Consider the following 25,525-nt stretch of genomic DNA (forward strand, 5'->3'; position numbering starts at 1 on the left):
TGATATGACATACTTAATCCATGCTGTCTTAAGTACCCACAATCACAATGAATTAAAATTTATCATTATGTTACAAAGTAAACAGTTTTTAATTGAATTTATTTACAGCAATACACAAAAATATATTATACTTCTACCATACAATGGAGTAAAACACTGTAACATTGAAAGATATGCTGGAAGACTAACTTTAAGAAGATGATATTTTGCCTAAAAACAGCAGTTAACTAATGTCACAATAACACATTGCTGTTTCACTCCCTATGTTTGCTTACCATTCACTGATTTAAAGCCTTAAAAGTTTCATCTAAATAATCCTACTTCTGTTTACTTCTTTAGGTTAATTTCAAATGAAATTTCTTACAATTTCAAGGTCTCATGCTTGCCCAAGGCAACGCTCTTTAGAAGGTGCTGTTAATTTTTAATACGGTTCACTAAGCAGCACTGTCCCATAAAATAAACAGGTTCCATTTCCATTAATAGCAAGGTTATTCTACTCTTTTAAATATTCAATCTCATTTTTTTTTTTTTCGGTACGCGGGCCTCTCACTGTTGTGGCCTCTTCCGTTGCGGAGCACGTGCAGGCTCAGCGGCCATGGCTCACGTGCCCAGCCGCGCCGCGGCATGTGGGATCTTCCCGGACCGGGGCATGAACCCGCGTCCCCTGCATCGGCAGGTGGACTCTCAACCACTGCGCCACCAGGGAAGCCCTCAATCTAATTTTGATTTTTATTGTTTCTACTGTCAACTTCAAGAATTTTCAACTCCATTAAAATAACAGCCCGTGCTTTAAAAATTATTTCTTTCTACTCTAGAAGAACATGTAGAGCTAAATGTTAGGACATGTTATGATTTCCACTTTTCTGTTTTCACTCAAGGTACTTGTTGGCACACCAATTCACTCTGTCACTAGATGAGTTAACATTATTTTCATAACTTTCCTTCATGGTGCCCAGCTTTACCTTTGAAAACTCCCATTAACATTTATTCTTGTTAGTTCTAAAAAGAGGCAGATGTGTCAGCTTTCTGAGGAAGATTTGTTTGGTTGAACTGGAATGTTCCTCACTTTCCAATCCAAGAGCAATACTTTGAGAAAACATCATAAGTCATAAAAGTAAGCATTATTGAAAATGCCTGGTTATTCAATCTGTATTTCAGATGTTTGGGGACAGCAATTCAGTAAATGCACTTTTGTTTTTACAGATACAGGCTAATCACTTAGGAAGTGTGATTAGTTATAAGATCTCACGTTTAATGAGTATTTTGTGGAGAATGCAATTCTAAGTACTTTATGCACATCTCATTTTTACTATTTAAGAGAAAAGAAAACAGAGACATAGAGATTTAAGACACTTCACAAGATTCTGCAGCTATTAAAGGAGCTAAAGGAGCTGGGATTTGAACCCACACTTTGTGAATGTGGCTTCCAACTTTTTAGCCAATTTTCTAAACTTCTACTAGAGCCTAATGTGGCATGTCAATATTTTTTGTGGGTGATAAAATTTTCCATATGTACTCAATTACTGCTTGTTGAATGAATATTTAAGAGACACATAAATAATTGAATGAGCTTATTAACAGACCAATTTTAGTGGCATGAAACATGATTGATATTTTCTCATGTAAAAAATATGATATTTTTAAAAGATTCCCCACGGTGCCATGACATATTTTTGGAATACCTTGAAAAATATTAATTAATATATTTAATTCTATCATTCATTTGTGATGGCTGAGTTGCATTCATTCAATAGCTGAGTTGCATGGAACCAGACAATCTTTTTGGCATTGGCAGCAACTTTATTTTGAATAGTAACACCAAGTGTCAGTAGGACAATGATTTGTCTTTTTTAAAGTTAAAAAGATAAATAAAATGCAGTTTGATAGAAGTCTATATAGATAAACTTACAACATGTACCTGTTTATTATTTTATTTCATATCTAGACATGATATCTTTGCTGAAAATTATTCTTATGAGGCTTTAAACTCCAGTGTACCCCTGTAAATATTTGTTTAGTACATGGGCTGCTTAGTTGATTTTCCTTAAAGTAACCATTACTGGTTCATGGCAACAAATCTGTCTGCTGCTAACAGGCAGCATCTACATTCTGTTTCCTAAAATAATTTCTCATCAAAAATTTAAACTCTCGGGGCTTCCCTGGTGGCGCAGTGCTTGGGAGTCCGCCTGCCGATGCAGGGGACACGGGTTCGTGCCCCGGTCCGGGAGGATCCCGCGTGCCGCGGAGAGGCTGGGCCCGTGAGCCGTGGCCGCTGAGCCTGCGCCTCCAGAGCCTGTGCTCCGCAACCAGAGAGGCCGCGATAGTGAGAGGCCTGCGTACCACACACACAAAAAAAATTTAAACTCTCTTATTCATTATTAGTCAGTCAACAATGATAATGACCAAGACAGCTGAAATTACCATAGTTTCCATTTCTCTTATCAATGGAGGTGACTTATAATGCCTTTCTGTACCCTTTTCTGAGACTTAGCAGAACGTAAAGATAACTCCAGATGTCTTATGTTTATGTGTGTCTATGCAGGTATGCACATGTGTATGTGCATGATTTTGGACCTTCCTAATCACCGGGGAAAAGAAACCGTAACTGTTTAGAATATTTGTGATATCATTCACAGTTCCATAGCTAGAAAAACTTTTCCCTGGACATCCAGAATTCCTTTTTTATTTCATTGAGTAAAAAACAGACTAAATGTGGGCTTCCCTGGTGGCGCAGTGGTTGAGAGTCCGCCTGCCGATGCAGGGGACACGGGTTCGAGCCCTGGTCTGGGAAGATCCCACATGCCGTGGAGCGGTTAGGCCCGTGAGCCATGGCCGCTGAGTCTGCGCGTCCGGAGCCTGTGCTCCACAACGGGAGAGGCCACAACAGTGAGAGGCCCACGTACCAAAAAAAAAAAAAAAAAACAGACTAAATAAAATAGTCTTTTAAGAAATTCTCCAATTAACGGAAAAAAAGTTTTGATAAAATGTTCATCAATTACAACTAAACCCCAGTGTCAAGAAGTGGAGACCTTTAGTCATTCTCAAGGCAATTAAAATTATCATATAGTTTTAAGATTGTATAGAAGTAAACACACTAAAATATCAAATGACATAAAAATTGTTTGTTTTGGACTTCTGCTTCTGTCCAAGTTGGAGTAACAGGGACCAAATTTAACTTCTTGGTTAAAAAATTTTTTAAATGAACAAAACGTATGAAACAATGTTTTTGAAGACATTATACACTGGGTAATTTTTAAAAAGTGGTCTCTAAGAAATTAGAAACAAATGAGGTGAGCCCTACCATTGCCCCAGCTTACTATCTGGGCAGAGTTCCAAGCTATGACAAAGGATGAAGGCACTCTCACAAAGCCACAGAGTCTCCTTGAGTTGAGGAGATGGAGCTGGGAACCCAAGGAGACCAAAGTGGCTAAAGTCACAGGGCAGAGCATCAGAGAGGAGACAGATACACAGAGAATAAACATTGGAGATGTGCAGAGAACGCTCTTCCAGTCTTCAGCTCAGTCCCAATCAGTTCCCATATGAGAAGAAACTACCACTGTCTAGGGAAAGAACTACACAAAATGACTAAAGGGAACAGTCACCAGAGTTCACATATGGCTGGGAATAGTATCTGTTCCTGCCAGCCACAGTGGAAAATATCATTCACAGAGCATCAGAGTGAATACTGAGATGGGTTTTGCTTCAGTAGTGGGGAAAAATTAGTCCTAGACTTAGGTTGTTCTGCTCAAAACTCAAAAAGTATAAGAGGAAGACACTCAAAAGATCAAAGTGTTTCCAAGCAAACTAACTGTGTTCCAGCACAAAGGTCATTAATATTTACCTGCACAAATATATCAAGCACTCAACAAGTTAAAATTCACATTTGGCACCCAATCAAAAATTACCAGTCATCCAAAGAAGCAGGAGAATAACATCCATAACAAGGAGAAAAAAATAATTGAAATTGACCCAAAATAGACACAGATGATAGAACTGGTAGACAAGTACATTATAACTGTTATTATAACTGTATTCCATATTTTCAAGAAGGTAAAGATTGACATGTTGAGTAGAGACAAGAAAGATGTTAAAACTCTCAAGTCACACTTCAGCAATGTACTGAATCACACAAAACAACGTCTGAGGTTAAAATTATACACTAGATGAGATTAACCACAGATTAAATATGGTAAAAGATCAGATTAGTCCATTTGAAAATAGAAATTATGTAAAATGAATTACAGTGAAAAAAAGACTGAAAATAAAAAGAACAAAACATCAGTGAGTGGCCTAATATATGTTATCAGAGTCCCTGAAAAGGGGAACGGGGCAGAAAAATATTATTTTTCAATAACACCTTTAAAATTTCTGAATTTGATGAAAACTAAGGACACACAGATCCAAGAAGCTTAACAGACCTCAAGAAGAAGAAACACAAAGAAAACTATACCAAGGAACATCATAAACCAATTGCTCAATTCCCAAAAGCACTCCCTAATAAACCTTCTGTATCCATTTCCGAGTGAGATGCCAACCCGAAATATATACCAATATCCACATCAAGACAACCACCCTCTGTGGAGTAGAAGGTATATATATATTTACCTTCAATATACTTCTACATTGCTTTATTTTTTCATAATGAGTATATATTATTTTTACAACAAAAACAGATTAATATACATAACTACCTTGTGATAGATATCTTTGAAAATGGCAAGAGGTTTATAAATCTCCCCAAGAACACCTTATATCTCTTATAATTCTGCCTTTAAGTCAGAAACCTAGTGATGCTGCATTAGCTCAAAATTCACTTTAGTGCTGCTACAAACTGTATTTTCTGTATGATGGCAGATTGGAAATCCACAAATTTCCTGTACCTGCAATGCCAATGCTGATGTGTATAAAAATTTGATTGATATACACATAATTACACAAGATTCCAAAATTATTCATTTTCTATGTTTACATAGCTTACACACACATAGGTGTTTAAATGCTAACTTTCTTAATATCAAAAGGCCTATTTGCTATGCAAAAAATATTTGAGAATGGAGAACTGTAAGGTTGAAAATGATATTGCTTTTATGAATCCAGCATTTTGAAATGTCTGGACTATTTAATACATTACCCTTTTCTTTGCTTTCATCCGTCTTAATCAGTGTTTGCTGGCATTCAAAAACTGGCCATAGTTCAAATCTACCTGACTGAAAATTGCTACCTGAACAACTTTAAAAAATGTTGCAAAAATACTTAAGATCTGGTATAATAAACACAATAGTTCTTATACCTAAGCCATATACTTTATAACATAAATTACAACCTCTACAATGTACTTTATCTGCATAATCAAAAGATACAGCAAGTTGAAATTAAACTGTACGCTGGTTGTAATCCATATGTTGCATTTCCATTAACAAAAACCATGAAACAGTCAATAAGTACTGCCAATGAACTCTGCATTGTTTTGGCCTCTGGACTATCTCAGAAGGCATTTTGTCAATAGAATATATAGAAATATTGCTATATCACCACAAATTGTCTTTAGGGAAACAGAACTGTAATTTCACCATGATGGATATTTCTAGCAACTACATGATTGCTAAGTATACCACAAATTCTCCTCCTGGACAAAATCCAACATAAGGCAAAAACACACACTGCCCCAAAGCCACAGGACACCCTGCTGTAAGATGTTTCCCTGTATCAAAGATTCAATTACACTTTGCAGTTCATCAGGTAAACCAGTTACGTCTAGACCCCCATCCTGACACAAAACGTCCACTGCATAGTCTTCCAGATCATCATGACAAGTTCTAATAGGTGCAGTGCTGACAACAAAAGTCAAAAATTATAAATTTCCATCATCCTTCACAACCTCTACTTAAAGAAGTTAAGTAGTCGTGATGCTGTGGTGAAGATAAAAACAATTTGAAAAAAAGAGATCTCAAAAACTTACCTTAAGATACCATTTGTATTTGGCATGTTTCCAACTCTCAGGAACTTGTGTCTTTTTGAGAAAGTGTTCAGCTTCTGTTAGCCATTGACTAAATATCTTCATATCATAATGAAACCGCCGCCATTTTTCAACAGATCTGTCAAATTGCCTGGAATTAAACAATATGGATCAAGGAAAATAAATAGATTATATGGACCTAACATATATTTTATTACATTAACAAGGATACTATTTTGATAGTTTCTCACATTTGTATATTTCAATTTCAATTAACATAAATAATTAGTATAGAATACAGGATGAATTAAAATAAAAGGTTGTAAATTTCCCTTTAAAACTGAATACATTTTGTGATTGAAACAAAGATGGAAACAACTATCATGGAGTATTAGTGTTTTCTTCCCTATGAGAATATTTAATTTTTAATAAAATTTCAGGAATTAAAAAAATACATTAACATCTAATAAATTAAGTATTTTGAAGCTAGATACTAAAAGTCAAAATATTTTTTGGATCAAAATAAAATTATTTCATTAAACTCTATCAATTTCAGTCATATCTTGACCTAAAAGCGTCTATTCATTAAGATCCTCAAGCATTCAGGATGATAGATGTAATAACTTATACGTAGGCTTACATGTAAAAAATCTACCAACTAACTGATATAGTAGTCTAAAACAGATGATGAGTGTTGTCTTCCTTTATCCTTCCGGTTTCATTGTATCCACTAAAATTTAAATTGGAATGCTGAAGGAATTTAGTGCAAGGTAATATGTTAACATCTCATATGAAAAGAATATTAAGAAGGAAGCATTTGGTCATATTCTGGTCACAGAAGAGACTGAGGCGGAAATTATATGAGTCAAGGCTTTATGTTTACCCTAAGACAGATGCACATAACAATCACTTGTGGCATTTAAAAAAAAAACAGCAATAAAACACTGATTTTGGGTCTCCAGTCTAGACCAATTAAATCAGTATCTTTGGAGGTGGGATCCTTACACTGGTTTTTTTAAAAGCACCCAGATGATTCTAATGTACGGTTAAGGTGAAAAATACTGTATATTGTTAAGTTTTAAAGTTTTATGGGGTTCACAATCTACTGGGTCTCCCAATGCCCATCCAAACAGGCATTTGCCAGCACGAAAAAAAAGCCATCCTGAAGATTCCTGGCTGAAGAGCTGCCTCACAATACAGTAGTCTGTCAAACTTCTCTGAGTTCTACTCTTAAGATGCAATGGATTATAGATTTGAATATCTTGAGGATCTTCTCAGATCTCTACCTCCATTTAGGAACTTTAAATAATTTTAGAACCCAAATAATGCCACAATTCCCTACTGTTTTACTGGGAAAGGAATGGAATTCACATTTATTAAACATTTTCTATGAACCAGGCCCTGGGCTCTGTGCTTTCACGTATCCCATTCCACTGACTCCTACAAAACACCCTGCAACATAACAATTATTACTTCCATTTCCCACTGGAGAAAACTGAGATGCTGAGTAAATTACCAAAAGATAAATGGAAGAGAGGGAACTCTAACTCAGATCTCTCTGGTTTCAGTGGTGTCTTTTACCACCTTACGTTAAATTTGCTGGGATTTCCTTTTTTCAAGATGAATTTTCACCAAGTTAAACAATTCAACGTGATAGTTGTAGGCCTCTTTTTCCTATTTTTTCTTCTTTATTTTCTTCCAATATTTAATTATATATCTACATGTACATTGCATTCTATCAGATATTGTATTTAATGATTAACTGTATTTTCACCTTAAAAATATCTAAAACAGACAGTATTTTGGTAGCATAAAAAAGGCAGCCAGGGCTTCCCTGGTGGCGCAGTGGTTGAGGGTCCGCCTGCCGATGCAGGGGACACGGGTTCGTGCCCCGGTCTGGGAGGATACCACATGCCGCGGAGTGGCTGGGCCCGTGAGCCATGGCCGCTGAGCCTGCGCGTCCGGAGCCTGTGCTCCGCAGCGGAAGAGGCCACAGCAGTGAGAGGCCCGCATACCGCAAAAAAAAAAAAAAAAAAAAAAAAAAAAAAAAAAAAAAAGGCAGCCAATGATAGCCAAAAGAGGCAGTCTCTATAGCTAGCTTATAAAAAAGAATTCTACCTTTAATAAATAATGGCATTCTAGAGTTGATCAAATATGATATATCCATGAGCCACAAAATTATCTTGGAAATGTTTGCATATTTAATAATAATTTTGTTTTCATATGTTTTCAGTGCTAATACACAAAACATGACTTAAGAATACATCATAAGAATTTATTCCCTTTAAAAAAGAATTGTACATTTTATGTCTTACAGGCACTTGAATCACAAAGAGTTGTTAAATGAGAATCTAAAACACAATGAATCATAGTTGGCATTGTTCCATCTTAGTGAGACTAGTTGATTTTAGTTTTCATTATATTTATTTTTATGTTGTCAAGTTTTTCTGCAATGTGCATTTCATACTTTGAATATTCAGAAAAATACAGTTATTAAATTTTGTTTATTTATTTATTTTAGATAGAACTATAGTTGATTTACAATATTATATTAGTTTCAGGTGTACAGCCCAGTGATTCAATATTTTTGTAGACTATACTCCATTCAAAGTTACGGCTGTATTTTAAATAATGGCCATATTCCCTGTACTGTACAATATATCCTGCTGCTTATTTATTTTATACATAGTAGTGTCTCTTAATCCCATACTCTTATTTTGCCCCTCCCTTTTCCTTTCCCCACTGGTAACAACTAGTTTATTCTCTGAATCTGTGATTCTTTTTCTGTTTCATTATATACATTCTTTTATTTTTTTAGATTCCACATATAAGAGATAACAGAGTGATAACATAGATAACATCTTTCTCTGTCTGACTTATTTCACTAAGCATAATACTTTTTTTTTTTGCGGTACGCGTGCCTCTCACTGTTGTGGCCTCTCCCGTTGCGGAGCACAGGCTCCGGACGGGCAGGCTCAGCGGCCATGGCTCACGGGCCTAGCCGCTCCGCGGCATGTGGGATCTTCCCGGACCGGAGCACGAACCCGTGTCCCCTGCATCGGCAGGCGGACTCTCAACCACTGCGCCACCAGGGAGGCCCAGCATAATACTTTTTAAAAGGCAGTCTCACACACAAACAACTAACATCTCCAACTATCCTCCTGCCACCATAGTTTGGGAAACAGGCAGAGGCTGACCAGACCACAGAGAAGTTGTCATTTGGTCATAATTTACCATCCCACCTTTGTAGCAGTCATCAGTCCCCTTCTTACTTTTCTTTTTTCCCAACCTAATCACCAGATTTACCCTCTTGCCAATGCTTTTAGCTACTGGGAGGTGACTGTTTCTCCAACATCTGTGCTATACTCTTCATTCCAGTCTGCTGCAGATGTGTCCCTCCACCACTCACTGCACTGGCAATTACCATCTTCCACCAGATTCCACAAAGCCTCCTCCCATCCAATCCCTCTTCTTCTTCACAGTTTATCTATCCTCTAAATTCTCCAGGAGAAGAAAACCATCAGCACCCATACAATTGATCATGGTACCCCTTAGTTCTGCAAGACAAAGCTGAAGATAGGAAGAGAAGGGAAACAGTCTGAGAGCTCAGGCTTCTCTACTTACATCTGTGATCCAGGCCCACAAAAATGAGACAGGATGGAGTTACCAGCCAGAAAGGACTCTCTGCAGTCCCCCATGCCCTGCTACTGTCTCAGGATTTCGTGATTTTGAACATTAGTCCAATATTCCTGAAATGTCCTCCTTCCCTTTGCTCCCTTTTCCCCAGCTCCTGCAATCTGAACCTTTTCATACTTAAAGACTTGATCTGAACTACTTATACTGTCACTTTATAAATATCTAAATATAGAATATTCACTAGAGTCTGCAACTGCTAAAACTTCGAAAACTGTAAAGCTGATTTAATTTTATTATTAAAATTAATGTTAAAATAAGGAACTCTATTCAAACAAAATATTAAATAAAAGCATGCGGAAGCTATTCAGGCTGGAAAAGCATTAGGCACGAGGGAGCAGGAGGGGAAGATGGCGGAAGAGCAAGACGCGGAAATCACCTTCCTCCCCACAGATACACCAGAAATACATCTACACGTGGTACAACTCCTACATAACACCTACTGAACGCTGGCAGAAGACCTCAGACCTCCCCAAAGGCAAGAAACTCCCCACGTACCTGGGTAGGGAAAAAGAAAAAAGAAAAAACAGAGACAAAAGGATAGGGACGGGACCTGCACCAGTGGGAGGCAGCCGTGAAGGAGGAAAGGTTTCCACACACTAGGGAACCCCTTCATGGCGGAGAGGGAGGATGGCTGGGGGTGGGGAAGCTTCGGAGCCACAGAGGAGAGCACAGCAATAGGGGCAGAGAGGGCAAAGTAGAGAGATTGCCGCACAGAGGATCGGTGCCGACCAGCACTCACCAGCCCGGGAGGCTTGTCTGCTCGGACGCCGGGGCGGGCGGGGCTGGGAGCTGAGGCTCGGGCTTCGGTCGGACCGCAGGGAGAGGACTGGGGTTGGCGGCGTGAACACAGCCTGAAGGGGTTAGTGCGCCACGGCTAGCCGGGAGGGAGTCCGGGAAAAAGTCTGGACCTGCCGAAGAGGCAAGAGACTTTTTCTTCCCTCTTTGTTTCCTGGTGCGCGAGGAGAGGGGATTAAGAGCGCTGCTTAAAGGAGTTCCAGAGACGGGCGCGAGTCGGGCTAAAAGCGCGGACCCCAGAGACGGGCGTGGGACGCTGGGGCTGCTGCTGCTGCTGCCGCCAAGAGGCCTGTGTGCGAGCGCAGGTCACTGTCCACGCCCCCCTTCCGGGGGGCTGTACGGGGAGCCTGTGAAGCCCGCCACTGCCGGGGTCCCGGGATCCAGGGACGGACGGCTTCCCCGGGAGAGCACACGGCGCGCCTAGGGCTGGTGCAACGTCATGACGTCCTCTGCCGCCGCAGGCTCGCCCCGCCTCCGTGCCCCTCCCTCCCCCTGGCCCGAGTGAGCCAGAGTCCCCGAAGCGGCTGCTCCTTTAACCCTGTCCTGTCTGAGCGAAGAACAGACGCCCTCTGGAGACCTACACGCACAGGCGGGGCCAAATCCAAAGCTGAGCCCCGGGAGCTGTGAGAACAAAGAAGAGAAAGGGAAATCTCTCCCAGCAGCCTCAGAAGCAGCGGATTAAAGCTCCACAATCAACTTGATGTACCCTGCATCTGTGGAATACATGAATAGACAACAAATCAACCCAAATTAATGAGATGGACTTTGAGAGCAAGATTTATGATTTTTTCCCCTTTTCCTCTTTTTGTGACTGTGTATGTGTATGCTTCTGTGTGAGATTTTGTCTGTATAGCTTTGCTTCCGCCATTTGTCCTAGGGTTCTATCCGTCCGTTTTTTTGTGTGTTTGTTTTGGTTTAAAAAAAGTTTTTTTTCTTAATAATTGTTTATTTTAATAAATTTATTATATTTTATCTTACTTTATTTTATTTTATCTTCTTTCTTCCTTTTTTTCCTTCCTTCCCTCCTTCTTTCCCTCCTCCATCCCTCCCTCCCTCCTTTCTTTCTTCTTTCTTTTCTTCTTCTACTAATTCTTTCTTTCTCCTTTTTCTCCTTTTTATTCAGAGTCATGTGGATGAAAGGCTCTTGGTGCTGCAGCAAGCAGTCAGTGCTGTGCCTCTGAGGTGGGAGAGCCAACTTCAGGACACTGGTCCACAAGAGACCTCCCAGCTCCACATAATATCAAACGGCGAAAATCTCCCAGAGATCTCCATCTCAACACCAACACCCAGCTTCACTCAACGAACAGCAAGCTACAGTGCTGGACACCCTATGCCAAACAACTAGCAAGACAGGAACACAACCCCACCCATTAGCAGAGAGGCTGCCTAAAATCATAATAAGTCCACAGGCACCCCAAAACACACCACCAGACGTGGGCCTGCCCACCAGAAAGAAAAGATCCAGGCACTACTCCCCTCCACCAGGAAGCCTACACAACCCACTGAACCAACCTTAGCCACTGGGAACAGACACCAAAAAAACAGGAACTACAAACCTGCAGCCTGCAAAAAGGAAACCCCAAACACAGTAAGATAAGCAAAATGAGAAGACAGAAAAACACACAGAAGATGAAGGAGCAAGATAAAAACCCACCAGACCTACAAATGAAGATGAAATAGGCAGTCTACTGGAAAAAGAATTCAGAATAATGATAGTAAAGATGATCCAACATCTTGGAAATAGAATAGAAAAAATGCAAGAAACATTTAATAAAGGACCTAGAAGAACTAAAGAGGAAACAAGCAACGATTAACACCACAATAAATGAAATTAAAAATACTCTAGATGGGATCAATAGCAGAACTGAGGCAGAAGAAAAGATAAGTGACGTGGAAGATAAAATAGTGGAAATAACTACTGCAGAGCAGAATAAAGAAAAAGAATGAAAAGAACTGAGGACAGTCTCAGAGACCTCTGGGACAACATTAAACGCACCAACATTCAAAGTATATGGGTCACAGAAGAAGAAGAGAAAAAGAAAGGGATTGAGAAAATATTTGAAGACATTTTAGTCAAAAACTTCCCTAATATGGGAAAGGAAATAGTTAATCAAGTCCAGGAGGCACAGAGAGTCCCATACAGAATAAATCCAAGGAGAAATACGCCAAGACACATATTAATCAAACTGTCAAAAATTAAATACAAAGAAAACATATTAAAAGCAGCAAGGGAAAAACAACAAATAACACACAAGGGAATCCCCATAAAGTTAACAGCTGATCTTTCGGCAGAAACTCTGCAAGCCAGAAGGGACTGGCAGGTCATATTTAAAGTGATGAAGGAGAAAAACCTGCAACCAAGATTACTCTACCCAGCAAGGATCTCATTCAGATTTGATGGAGAAATTAAAACGTTTACAGACAAGCAAAAGCTGAGAGAGTTCAGCACCACCAAACCAACTTTACAACAAATGCTAAAGGAACTTCTCTAGGCAAGAAACACAACAGAAGGAAAAGACCTACAATAACGAACCCAAAACAATTAAGAAAATGGTAATAGGAACATACATATCGATAATTACCTTAAATGTAAATGGATTAAATGCTCCCACCAAAAGACACAGATTGGCTGAATGGATACAAAAACAAGACCCATATATATGTTGTCTACAAGAGACCCACTTCAGACCTAGGGACACATACAGACTGAAAGTAAGGGGATGGAAAAAGATATTCCATGCAAATGGAAACCAAAAGAAAGCTGGAATAGCAATTCTCATATCAGACAAAATAGACTTTAAAATAAAGACTATTAAAATAGACAAAGAAGGACACTACATAATGATCAAGGGATCGATCCAAGAAGAAGATATAACAATTGTAAATATTTATGCACCCAACACAGGAGCACCTCAATACATAAGGCAAATACTAACAGCCATAAAAGGGGAAATCGACAGTAACACATTCATAGTAGGGGACTTTAACACCCCACTTTCACCAATGGACAGATCATCCAAAATGAAAATAAATAAGGAAACACAAGCTTTAAATGATACATTAAACAAGATGGACTTAATTGATATTTATAGGACATTCCATCCATAAACAACAGAATACACATTCTTCTCAAGTGCTCATGGAACATTCTCCAGGATAGATCATATCTTGGGTCACAAATCAAGCCTTGGTAAATTTAAGAAAATTGAAATTGTATCAAGTATCTTTTCCGACCACAACGCTATGAGACTAGATATCAATTACAGGAAAAGATGTGTAAAAAATACAAACACATGGAGGCTAAACAATACACTACTTAATAACGAAGTGATCACTGAAGAAATCAAAGAGATAATCAAAAAATACCTAGAAACAAATGACAATGGAGATACGACGACCCAAAACCTATGGGATGCAGCAAAAGCAGTTCTAAGAGGGAAGTTTATAGCAATACAATCCTACCTTAAGAAACAGGAAACATCTCGAATAAACAACCTAACCTTGCACCTAAAGCAATTAGAGAAAGAAGAACAAAAAACCCCCAAAGTTAGCAGAAGGAAAGAAATCATAAAGATCAGATCAGAAATAAATGAAAAAGAAATGAAGGAAATGATGGCAAAGATAATAAAACTAAAAGCTGGTTCTTTGAGAAGATGAACAAAATTGATAAACCATTAGCCAGACTCATCAAGAAAAAAAGGGAGAAGACTCAAATCAATAGAATTAGAAATGAAAAAGGAGAAGTAACAACTGACACTGCAGAAATACAAAAGATCATGAGAGATTACTACAAGCAACTCTATGCCAATAAAATGGACAACCTGGAAGAAATGGACAAATTCTTAGAAATGCACAACCTGCCAAGACTGAATCAGGAAGAAATAGAAAATATGAACAGACCAATCACAAGCACTGAAATTGAAACTGTGATTAAAAATCTTCCAACAAACAAAAGCCCAGGACCAGATGGCTTCACAGGCGAATTCTATCAAACATTTAGAGAAGAGCTAACACCTATCCTGTTCAAACTCTTCCAAAATATAGCAGAGGGAGGAACACTCCCAAACTCATTCTATGAGGCCACCATCACCTTGATACCAAAACCAGAAAAGGATGTCACAAAGAAAGAAAACTACAGGCCAATATCACTGATGAACATAGATGCAAAAATCCTCAAGAAAATACTAGCAAACAGAATCCAACAGCACATTAGAAGGATCATACACCATGATCAAGTGGGGTTTATTCCAGGAATGCAAGGATTCTTCAATATACGCAAATAAATCAACGTGATACACCATATTAACAAACTGAAGGAGAAAAACCATATGATCATCTCAATAGATGCAGAGAAAGCTTTCGAGAAAATTCAACACCCATTTATGATAAAAACCCTGCAGAAAGTAGGAATAGAGGGAACTTTCCTCAACATAATAAAGGCCATATATGACAAACCCACAGCCAACATCTTCCTCAATGGTGAAAAACTGAAACCATTTCCACTAAGATCAGGAACAAGACAAGGTGCCCACTGTCACCACTCTTATTCAACATAGTTTTGGAAATTTTAGCCACAGTAATCAGAGAAGAAAAGGAAATAAAAGGAATCCAAATTGGAAAAGAATAAGTAAAGCTGACAGTGTTTGCAGATGACATGATACTATACATAGAGAATCCTAAAGATGCTACCAGAAAACTACTAGAGCTAATCAATGAATTAAAGTAGCAGGATACAAAATTAATGCAAAGAAATCTCTGGCATTCCTATACACTAATGATGAAAAATCTGAAAGTGAAATCAAGAAAACATTTCCATTTACCATTTCAACAAAAAGAATAAAATATCTAGGAATAAACCTACCTAAGGAGACAAAAGACCTGTATGCAGAAAATTATAAGACAACGATGAAAGAAATTAAAGATAATACAAATAGATGGAGAGATATACCATGTTCTTGGATTGGAAGAATCAACACTGTGAAAATGACTCTACTACCCAAAGCAATCTACAGATTCAATGCAGTCCCTATCAAACTACCACTGGCATTTTTCACAGAACTAGAACAAAAAATTTCACAATTTGTATGGAAACACAAAAGACCCCGAATAGCCAAAGCAATCTTGAGAACGAAAAACGGAGCTGGAAGAATCAGACTCCCTGACTTCAGACTATACTACAAAGCTACAGTAATCAAGACAGTATGGTACTGGCACAAAAACGGAAAGATAGATCAATGGAACAGGATAGAAAGCCCAGAGATAAACGCACGCACATATGGTCACCTTATCTTTGATAAAGGAGGCAGGAACGTACACTGGAGAAAGGACAGCCTCTTCAATAAGTGGTGCTGGGAAAACTGGACAGGTACATGTAAAAGTATGAGATTAGATCACTCCCTAACACCATACACAAAAATAAGCTCAAAATGGATTAAAGACCTAAATGTAAGGCCAGACACTATCAAACTCTTAGAGGAAAACATAGGCAGAACACTCTATGACATAAATCACAGCAAGATCCTTTTTGACCCACCTCCTAGAGAAATGGAAATAAAAACAAAAATAAACAAATGGGACCTAATGAAACTTAAAAGCTTTTGCACAGCAAAGGAAACCATAAACAAGAACAAAAGACAACCCTCAGAATGGGAGAAAATATTTACAAATGAAGCAACTGATAAAGGATTAATCTCCAAACTTTATAAGCAGCTCATGCAGCTCAATAACAAAAAAACAAACAATGCAATCCAAAAATGGGCAGATGACCTAAATACACATTTCTCCAAAGAAGATATACAGACTGCCAACAAACACATGAAAGAATGCTCAACATCATTAATTATTAGAGAAATGCAAATCAAAACTACAATGAGATATCATCTCACTCCCGTCAGAATGGCCATCATCAAAAAATCTAGAAACAATAAATGCTGGAGAGGGTGTGGAGAAAAGGGAACACTCTTGCACTGCTGGTGGGAATGTGAATTGGTACAGCCACTATGGAGAACAGTATGGAGGTTCCTTAAAAAACTACAAATAGAACTACTATATGACCCAGCAATCCCACTACTGGGCATATACCCTGAGAAAACCATAATTCAAAAAGAGACATGTACCAAAATGTTCAATGCAGCTCTATTTACAATAGCCCGGAGATGGAAACAACCTAAGTGTCCATCATCGGATGAATGGATAAAGAAGATGTGGCACATATATACAATGGAATATTACTCAGCCATAAAAAGAAACAAAATTGAGCTATCTGTAATGAGGTAGATAGACCTAGAGTCTGTCATACAGAGTGAAGTAAGTCAGGAAGAGAAAGACAAATACCGTATGCTAACACATATATATGGAATTTAAGAAAAAAAATGTCATGAAGAACCTAGGGGTAAAACAGGAATAAACACACAGACCTACTTGAGAATGGACTTGAGGATATCGGGAGGGGGAAGGGTAAGCTGTGACAAAGCGAGAGAGAGGCATGGACATATATACACTACCAAACGTAAGGTAGATAGCTAGTGGGAAGCAGCCGCATAGCACAGGGAGATCAGATCAGTGATTTGTGACCACCTGGAGGGGTGGGATAGGGAGGGTGGGAGGGAGGGAGATGCAAGAGGGAAGGGATATGGAAACAGATGTATATGTATAACTGATTCACTTTGTTATAAAGCAGAAACTAACACACCATTGTAAAGCAATTATACTCCAATAAAGTTTTAAAAATAAATAAATAAATAAATAAATAAAATAAAAGCATGCACTTTACATGTGATGACATTTAATGTGAGTAATAATATTTTAAATTCCATTTCAAGCACCACATAAAAATCTTAAATATACTTCCCAGCATTTCAATACGCATTGTTAACAGCCAACTCTAAATCTATTCTTGAATTTACTATGTAAAGTTTCTTTTTTTATCATGACTACTTATAAACTTAAACTCTTTCCCACCAAGTAACATTCCAAATGAATAGATATAAATTTTGCTAGTTTTCCCATGTTACATTTATAAATTTAATCTCTAATCACTCACTATGCTTCCTAAATTCCTCTCATTCCATTAACTGGATGGTCCATGACTGAGGAAAAAGGCAGCAACAACCAGAAACACATAGAGATGTTAAAAATAGCATTCATGGAAAGAAATATTAGTTTTACTCTCTGTATTATTACAAGGGGAAAAAAAATGTTACTGCTTTTTTTCCTGGCAGTAAGAGGAAATGTAGACCCAACTAAATAAAAAACAAAAAAAATGTCAGTATAAACATATGGCTAATAAATCAAGTGATTTTAAAATTCTGCAAATATTAAAATCCTCATTCACTATGCAAGCAGTATTTAAAATTACACTGCTGCTTCATTTATGTGCAGCATAACATTTCCTGCTGTTCTAAATCAAGTTAGTCAGATTATTCTCGAGCATAAATTACATTTAGGGAATAATTTAGGTACTTTGGGACATACTTTAACACTTTTGGGCCATTAAGGTGATGCTCAATTCCATGAAATAAATTTAAACAAATAACACCCTAGTAGCCTTCTGACGTAACCATTGTGGCTTTATACTTAAGGTCTGCAAACTCAGCACTGGGCTGCTGAGTATTTCCTTCTACTTATTTCATCTTTGATTGGGTGAGTGGGAGGGCTCTTGGCGAAAGTCTCATGGTCCAAACTATAGCAGCTGATAAATAAAAGTTAAATTAGTCATTTGCCTCAAATCATAGTACCTAACTCACCTTCCCACACCCACACTCCCCGATCCCTGTTTCCCCAGTAATCAAATTATTTAATAAAACCTAAGTATACTAGCAGTACTGAAGTATTTCCTACAGAACATGGCTCACTCTGGGGAACTCTTCCATGGCTTCAACTTTCCTCACCCCTCTCATACCCCTTTTAAATCTTACTCCTAACATTTCTAGACAAAAGTCAGTTCTCTCATGCTTAATTTATATACTGAGCCTAGATCCATGCGTGTATAATTAGACTCCACTCCAGTTGGCTGTCTCACTGCAACCACTCACTGGACACAGGCTTATACCCGAACCCGTGACCTTGCCTCCTCACACACAGTGGTCAGATTGCCTAGGGTGGAATCATGGCTCCACCATCTACTTTGTGGCCTTGGGCAAGTAAGTGACCTCTCTGAAAAGTTATTATAAAAGTAGTATCTCCCTTCTAAGGCTAATTTTGAGGGTTACATCTATGAATGTATTTAAATTTCTTAGAACAGTAATTGGTAGGGTTCAACAAATATGAGTAGTAGTTTTTGTTATTATTATTCTGTCTATATTTGCTTAGGTTTTCAAATGCAAATCAAATCAGCAGTATAGAATCCAAGCCATGTCATTGTCTCTCTGGTGGGGAATCAGATGTATAAGAAACAAGTTCATTTTCAGGATTTAAATTAATTAAATAGATGATGGAATTAGCTTGTTTACAGAAGCTGAATCACTACTCCAGCATAGAATCCATGGTTGACCATGCTTGACTCTGACCACCCTATATATATATTTGTTTTTTAAACACCTTTTATTGTGAAATATAACTAATAAACAGAAGAATCTATACAATACCATGTTACCATAACCCAAGACAAAAAAATTTTTAAAAATCTCCTGCAGTCAGAAATCCCTCTTGAACCCCCTCCCAATCATTATCCCCTCTTTCTCCCACAATATAACCTCCATCCTAACTTTCGTGGTAATCATTTCCTTAGAAGTTTGTAATTTAAATATGCATTTCTAACAGTAGAGTTTGGCTGTTGTATGTTTTTGAACTTCTTATATATGGAACCATATAATATGTATTTTTTGGTAAGATGGTTCATTTGCTCAATACTATACATTTAAGATTAATCCATCTTTTTGCTTATACATTGCTGTATAATATTCCATTGTGTGATTTTCTTTTTTAACTGTTAATAAATATCTAGGTTGTTTCTAGTTTGGGGCTACTAGGATGCCGCTATAGGCATTCCTGTACCTGTCTCCTGGAATGCGTACACAAGCATTTCTGTAGAGTGTATACCTAGGAGTGAAACTGATGGGCCAGCAGTCATGCATGCACATCTCTAATATTACCAATTAATACCAAATCATTTTTACCCCTAGTTGTAGTAGTGAATGAAAGTTTATACTCTTATTTACAATTTATAGTCCAAGTAGCAGTGTATGAGAATTCCAGTTGTTCCATATTCTCACCACCATGTGGTACTATCAGACTTTTAAATTTCAACTATTCTGGGTGGTATATAGTGATATGTTACTTTAGTTTTAATTTGCAAGTTCCTGACTACTAAAGGGGCTGACAAAATCTTTCCATGTTTATTGGCCATTTGTATTTCTTATTTTGTGAAGATGACAAAAGTCTTGGTGTTATTGTGAAACATAAAACACAGTTGTTATTTACTACAAAGTGATCATTCTATGAATACCATCCAGATCAAGATAGAAAACATTGTCAGCAGCCCAGAAGCCCTCTTTGTGCCCCTTCTCACATTTCAAGAACTTCTCCCAATTTTCTACCAGATAGTCTGCTCTTAAAGATTTACAGGAATTCCTCATGATTATGGATATACACATTATATTATTTATATGTGTGTTCCAAATATTTTATCCCACGCTGTGACTTTCATTTTCACTCTATCAATGTTGTCTTTTGATGTACAGAAGTTATTAACATACAATATAGTCCAGTTTATTATTTTATGATTAGTGCTTTATACATCTCTTTAAGAAATCTTCCATTACCCAATATTCATTTACAAATACGCCTTTACTTTGTTATAAAAGTTTTATTAATTTGCTTTTGCCCATTCATATCTATAATCCTCCAGTATTATATTTTTGTGTATAGTGTGAAATAGAATGTATATATATTTTTTTCGCAGCAAGACATTCTGTTTTAATTTTTAAGGCAAGGCATAGAAACAGAACAAAATAATGCTGTACAGTGGAAAAATAAAAGTGTGTGCTGTGAAAAATAAGCCTCTGTCCCACTTCAGACAACCCCCAACTCTGATTCTCTCATTGTAACTAAAACTTTTATAATTTGTAATATTTATAGAGCTGGGCAAAGAAATAAACAAATACAGTGTTTTAAAGTGAGCTTTCTCATTCAGTTTTATTGTTTTCAGTATATCCATTGCTAGCATTTTTACAGCTCTGGATTGACATTTTATTTTGTAACACCTTGTTTATTTCATCTTTATCCCTCTCTAGGTTGTGAGTCTGATTCTCAGGCTTCACCAGTTTGGAGTGGTTCTTTGATTTTGTTTCTCACAGTGGTTATGATACTGGAGTTTAGGAACTCATTCTCAGGCCTCTATTCCCTCTCTCCACTGCTAAATTCTACACATTTTGTTTCCCCTGTATCTCATAAGTTTCCATTTATTGCCACATGAACAAACAGAAAAGACAGACCTTATTTGAACTGCATTACAGACTTACAGACATCAACACTTAATGTGACCCCTTTCCAATTACAGGGGACTCTTTTGCCATGTTTAAAGGAGACAGGAATATTTTTCCCTCAAAAAACAAAACAAAAAAACCTAGTTCACCTAGTTATTACAGGTGAACCTTTTGGGTTTGGATTTCCTCTCTGGACATTTCCCTATACAATCTCATTCACTCTTAAAGGTTCAAGTAACATCTACAGCAGGGGTTGGCAAACTGTATCTATAAAGTGCTTGAAAAAAATATTTTAGGCCTTGTTGGCCATGCAATCTTTGTAACAACTACTCAGCTTTGCCATTGTAGCTCAACATCAGCCATAGACTGAATAAAAGCAAATGGGTTTGGCTAGATCCCAATAAAACTCTACAAAAACAGGTGTTGGGCCAGATTTGGCCCACGGGCTGTACTTTACCTACCCATCATCTATAAACTGATTACCACATAGCCCCAGGTTCTAGCCCTCACCTGAGCTCTATATCTAGCTGTTTTTTGTACTATCCTCACCAGAACTTTCTATGTGAAGCTCAAACATGACATGTTTACAATTCCTTATTTTCTCCTCTACGTCTTATAATTTTAGTTAAGGATTACCAAGCTCGAAATCTTGAGGTCATTCTTTACTCCTCCCTTTCTTTCTCACCATGCTTGCCTCTATATCTATCTCATCAATTCTAAACCAGAAATGAGTCTTCAATTTGGCTTCTTCCCTCAGCCCCACTTCCATAGCCTTTCTTGAAATCCCCTAATAACTTTTTCTCGCAATATCCTAACTAATTTCTCCCTATAGTCAGTTTCTGACCACTCTCTAAGCTATGTCTACACCGCCGTCCCTTCTTCCTCTTTGGTTCCAACATGGACGTTCAGACATTCACATAGCCCACAATGTATATATTACACTTTCAAACACCGAATATCTCAAAAACTTCCATAACAACCCCCCCCTTTTACTCTGGGCCTTTTGCTATATCTTAGAATGCCACACCTCTGCAATGTCACTTTATTCTGTGAGGCCTGTCTCCCCTGAAATTAGTTACTTCCCCAAACTCCTCTCACTGTGCAAAAACCTCTATTAACATACTACTTCATGTTCTAACTATGTATTTACAGAGCTGTCTTTCCCAGCAGACTATGACCTTTTAGAGAAAGGAATACACTTCATTCACCTTTGAATTCCTAGTACTAAGCAAAGTTCCTGGCACAGGATAAGTGTTTAATACATTTTTTAAATGAATGAATGAATGAATAGAAGAGTTCATGAGTAATTTCCCTGGGCTCCTTATATGTTCCATTTAGGAGCCATGAAGGCTTAGGTATATCACTTTACCTCTTTGAATCCAGGTGTCTCATAAATAAAGCCAGGATAATACTGCCTACATTACACAGCATTTTCATGAGGATGAATGTATGCTGTAAGCTATAGATAGCACTAACATTTCAGTGCTATTGTTGTTAATAAAAACCTTTAGTAATCTGCACATTTTATAACATTGACACAGAATTTAGAATTTAAAAATATCTTAGCCTATATCAGAAATCATTTTCCAAATAGGTAAATATGTTTTCAGTGAATTGTAGATCTTAATAGAAAATAGAAAATAACATTTAAATATAAATAATTTAGCTCAACACCATCCTAAAAAAATAATACACTTTATACAAACTTGCCGACATCTAATTTAAGTATGAGGATGAATACTTACTTAAGAACTATGACTCTTTAATGGGAATGTTTCAAATAAAATAATATTGATAAAATTCACCTTACATCAAAGAACTCAATAATGTTACCTTAAAAATAATAATAAAGTTAGATCAATGCTGAGGACATTATTTGTAAAGGCTCACAAACACTTTACACCTAAAAATATATAAAGAAATTCTAAAGTGTTGTTTTTTTTTAAATTTTGATGGTCTCTAATTGGGCACACATATCTGGATAGGATCTAAAACCGGTATTGTAGTAGTTTCTTTTTCCTACAAGTAGGCAGATTTGTGGAAAAGGAGGTTAAAATAGAAAAGTCTCATGGAAAACCTTGAGTCATCTTAAATAAGGACTATTTGAATTGTAAGTACACACAATATCACACATACACACTCATATATATATATATATATACATATATATATATATACACATACATACATACATACATACATATATGTATGTATTCACCAAAATCAAGAACTTGACCTAAGTGGATATTAGGAGTATGGGGGATCTTGATTAAGCATATTATTTTGGCTTAGGAATAGACACCCTAAACATCCCTGAGATAAATTTAGAAGTGCCCAAATAGGTAGGGGTCCATATCTTCATCTACACTTGACATCTGACTACTTAATTAGCTAATTATAAAAAGAAAAGGATTTCTCAGGGTATATGCCCAGTAGTGGGATTGCTGGGTCGTCTGGTAGTTCTATTTTTAGTTTTTTAAGGAACCTCCATACTGTTCTCCATAGTGGCTGTATCAATTTACATTCCCACCAACAGTGCAAGAGGGTTCCCTTTTCTCCACACCCTCTCCAGCATTTATTATTTCTACATTTTTGATGATGGCCATTCTGCCCGGTGTGAGGTGATACCTCATTGTAGTTTTGATTTGCATTTCTCTAATGATTAGTGATATTGAGCATCCTTTCATGTGTTTGTTGGCAATCTGTATATCTTCTTTGGAGAAATGTCTATTTAGGTCTTCTGCCCATTTTTGGATTGGGTTGTTTGTTTTTTTGATATTGAGCTGCATGAGCTGCTTGTATATTTTGGAGACTAATCCTCTGTCAGTTTGCAAATATTTTCTCCCATTCCGAGGGCTGTCTTTTCGTCTTGTTTATGGTTTCCTTTGCTGTGAAAAAGCTTTTAAGTTTCATTAGGTACCATTTGTTTATTTTTGTTTTTATCCCACTACGGGGCATATACCCTGAGAAAACCATAATTCAAAGAGTCATGTATTACAATGTGCATTGCAGCACTGTTTACAACAGCCAGGACATGGAAGCAACCTAAGTGTCCATCGACAGATGAATGGATAAATGAAATGTGGCACATATATACAATGAATATCACTCAGCCATAAAAAGAAACAAAATTGAGTTATCTGTAGTGAGGTGGATGGACCTAGAGTCTGTCCTACAGAGTGAAGTAAGTCAGAAGGAGAAAAACAAATGCCAAATGCTAACACACATATATGGAATCTAAAATAAAAAAAGAAATGGTTCTGAAGAAGCTAGGGGCAGGACAGGAATAAAGACACAGATGTAGAGAATGGACTTGAGGACACGGGGAGGGGGAAGGGTAAGCTAGGACGAAGTGAGAGAGTGGCATGGACATATATGCACTACCAAATGTAAAATAGATAGCTAGTGGGAAGCAGCCGCATAGCAAAGGTAGATCAGCTCGGTGCTTTGTGACCACCTAGAGGGGTGGGATATGGAGGGTGGAAGGGAGCCACAGGAGGGAGGGAATATGGTGATATATGTATATGTATAGCTGATTCATTTTGTTGTACAGCAGAAACTAACACACCATTGTAAAGCAATTATACCCCCAATAAAAATTTAAAAAACAAACAAACAAAAAACCCAAACAAAATAAATAAATAAAACAGGCCACAGGGGACTTCCCTGGTGGTCCAGTGGTTAAGATTCTGTGCTTCCACTGCACAGGGTGCAGGTTCAATCCCTGGTTAGGGAACTAAGATCCTGCATGCCCACGTGGCATGGCCAGAAATAAAATAATAATAATAATAATAAAACAAGGAAGCTGTGAAGCTTAAGAAGTTTGAAGACAGGTAAACATGGGTTTGATATTCTGCTTTATTGCTTAATAGTGCTTTGTAAACTTCAGCAGGTGATTTAATTTGCTAGTTTTATAATCCTCATTTGTGAAATAGGCATGATAATATCCACTTCACAAAACTGTTATGAGGATTAGGAATACTATAGTAAAGTTTGTTAAGCACATAGTAAGTGCTCACTCAATGTTGGCAATAACAATAATCATAATATCCAGATGTATATAAATATGAATATATAAATATTATATATATAAATAACCATGTGATATAAATGTAATTGCCATGCTCATAAAATATTATTAAAATTTCAAATATATATATGATCATTTTCTTTTCAATATGTAACTATAAATGAAGAAAATATGTATGACTACTTCTGTACATTTCCTCATTCACACACAAAAGGAGAATGATATCTTCAGGTAGATCTAGTATTCTTGTCGTTTCAGACTCAGACATTTCACTATGTGTAAAATGATTTTATTGCTATTATAATTGAGCAAACCTAAACTACTATAGCAAATGGAGTCATCTGTCTTTCCTGGTTTCTTTCTAAATGAGGGAGGGACAGTGCCGTTGATTTGGCTACAAAATTAACTTCAATTGTTTTCTGCTAAGGGAGAATGAGAGGGGGGAAAAAAGGTGAATATATTTTGATCTTCAGGGCAAATAATACATTTAGGTGTCATTATCTTCTCAAAAGTATTAAAACACAAATTCCAAATATGCAGGGCAAGATCAAAAAATAGAAAAGTATGACATTTTCCTTCTTAGGCTACCAAAATGTTCATTTCCTCCATAGGCTGTTACAGCAA

General features: G+C 37.3%; 1 protein-coding gene across 3 annotated transcripts in view; it reads right to left on the bottom strand.

Annotated features, from left to right (window-relative positions):
- Positions 1–25,525, bottom strand: part of DMD (dystrophin) — a gene marked incomplete at both ends in the record, with an annotated part of 2,093,893 nt that overhangs the window by 1,087,266 nt on the left and 981,102 nt on the right. For all 3 annotated transcript variants that reach the window (XM_079728248.1, XM_079728247.1, XM_079728246.1), the window contains one exon: positions 5,960–6,107. In XM_079728248.1, coding sequence (XP_079584374.1) covers positions 5,960–6,107 — 148 coding nt within the window. The remainder of the gene's footprint in view (positions 1–5,959; positions 6,108–25,525) is intronic.

Source organism: Hyperoodon ampullatus (genome assembly GCF_949752795.1).
Source record: "Hyperoodon ampullatus genome assembly, chromosome: X".
Taxonomy (NCBI): domain Eukaryota; kingdom Metazoa; phylum Chordata; class Mammalia; order Artiodactyla; family Ziphiidae; genus Hyperoodon; species Hyperoodon ampullatus.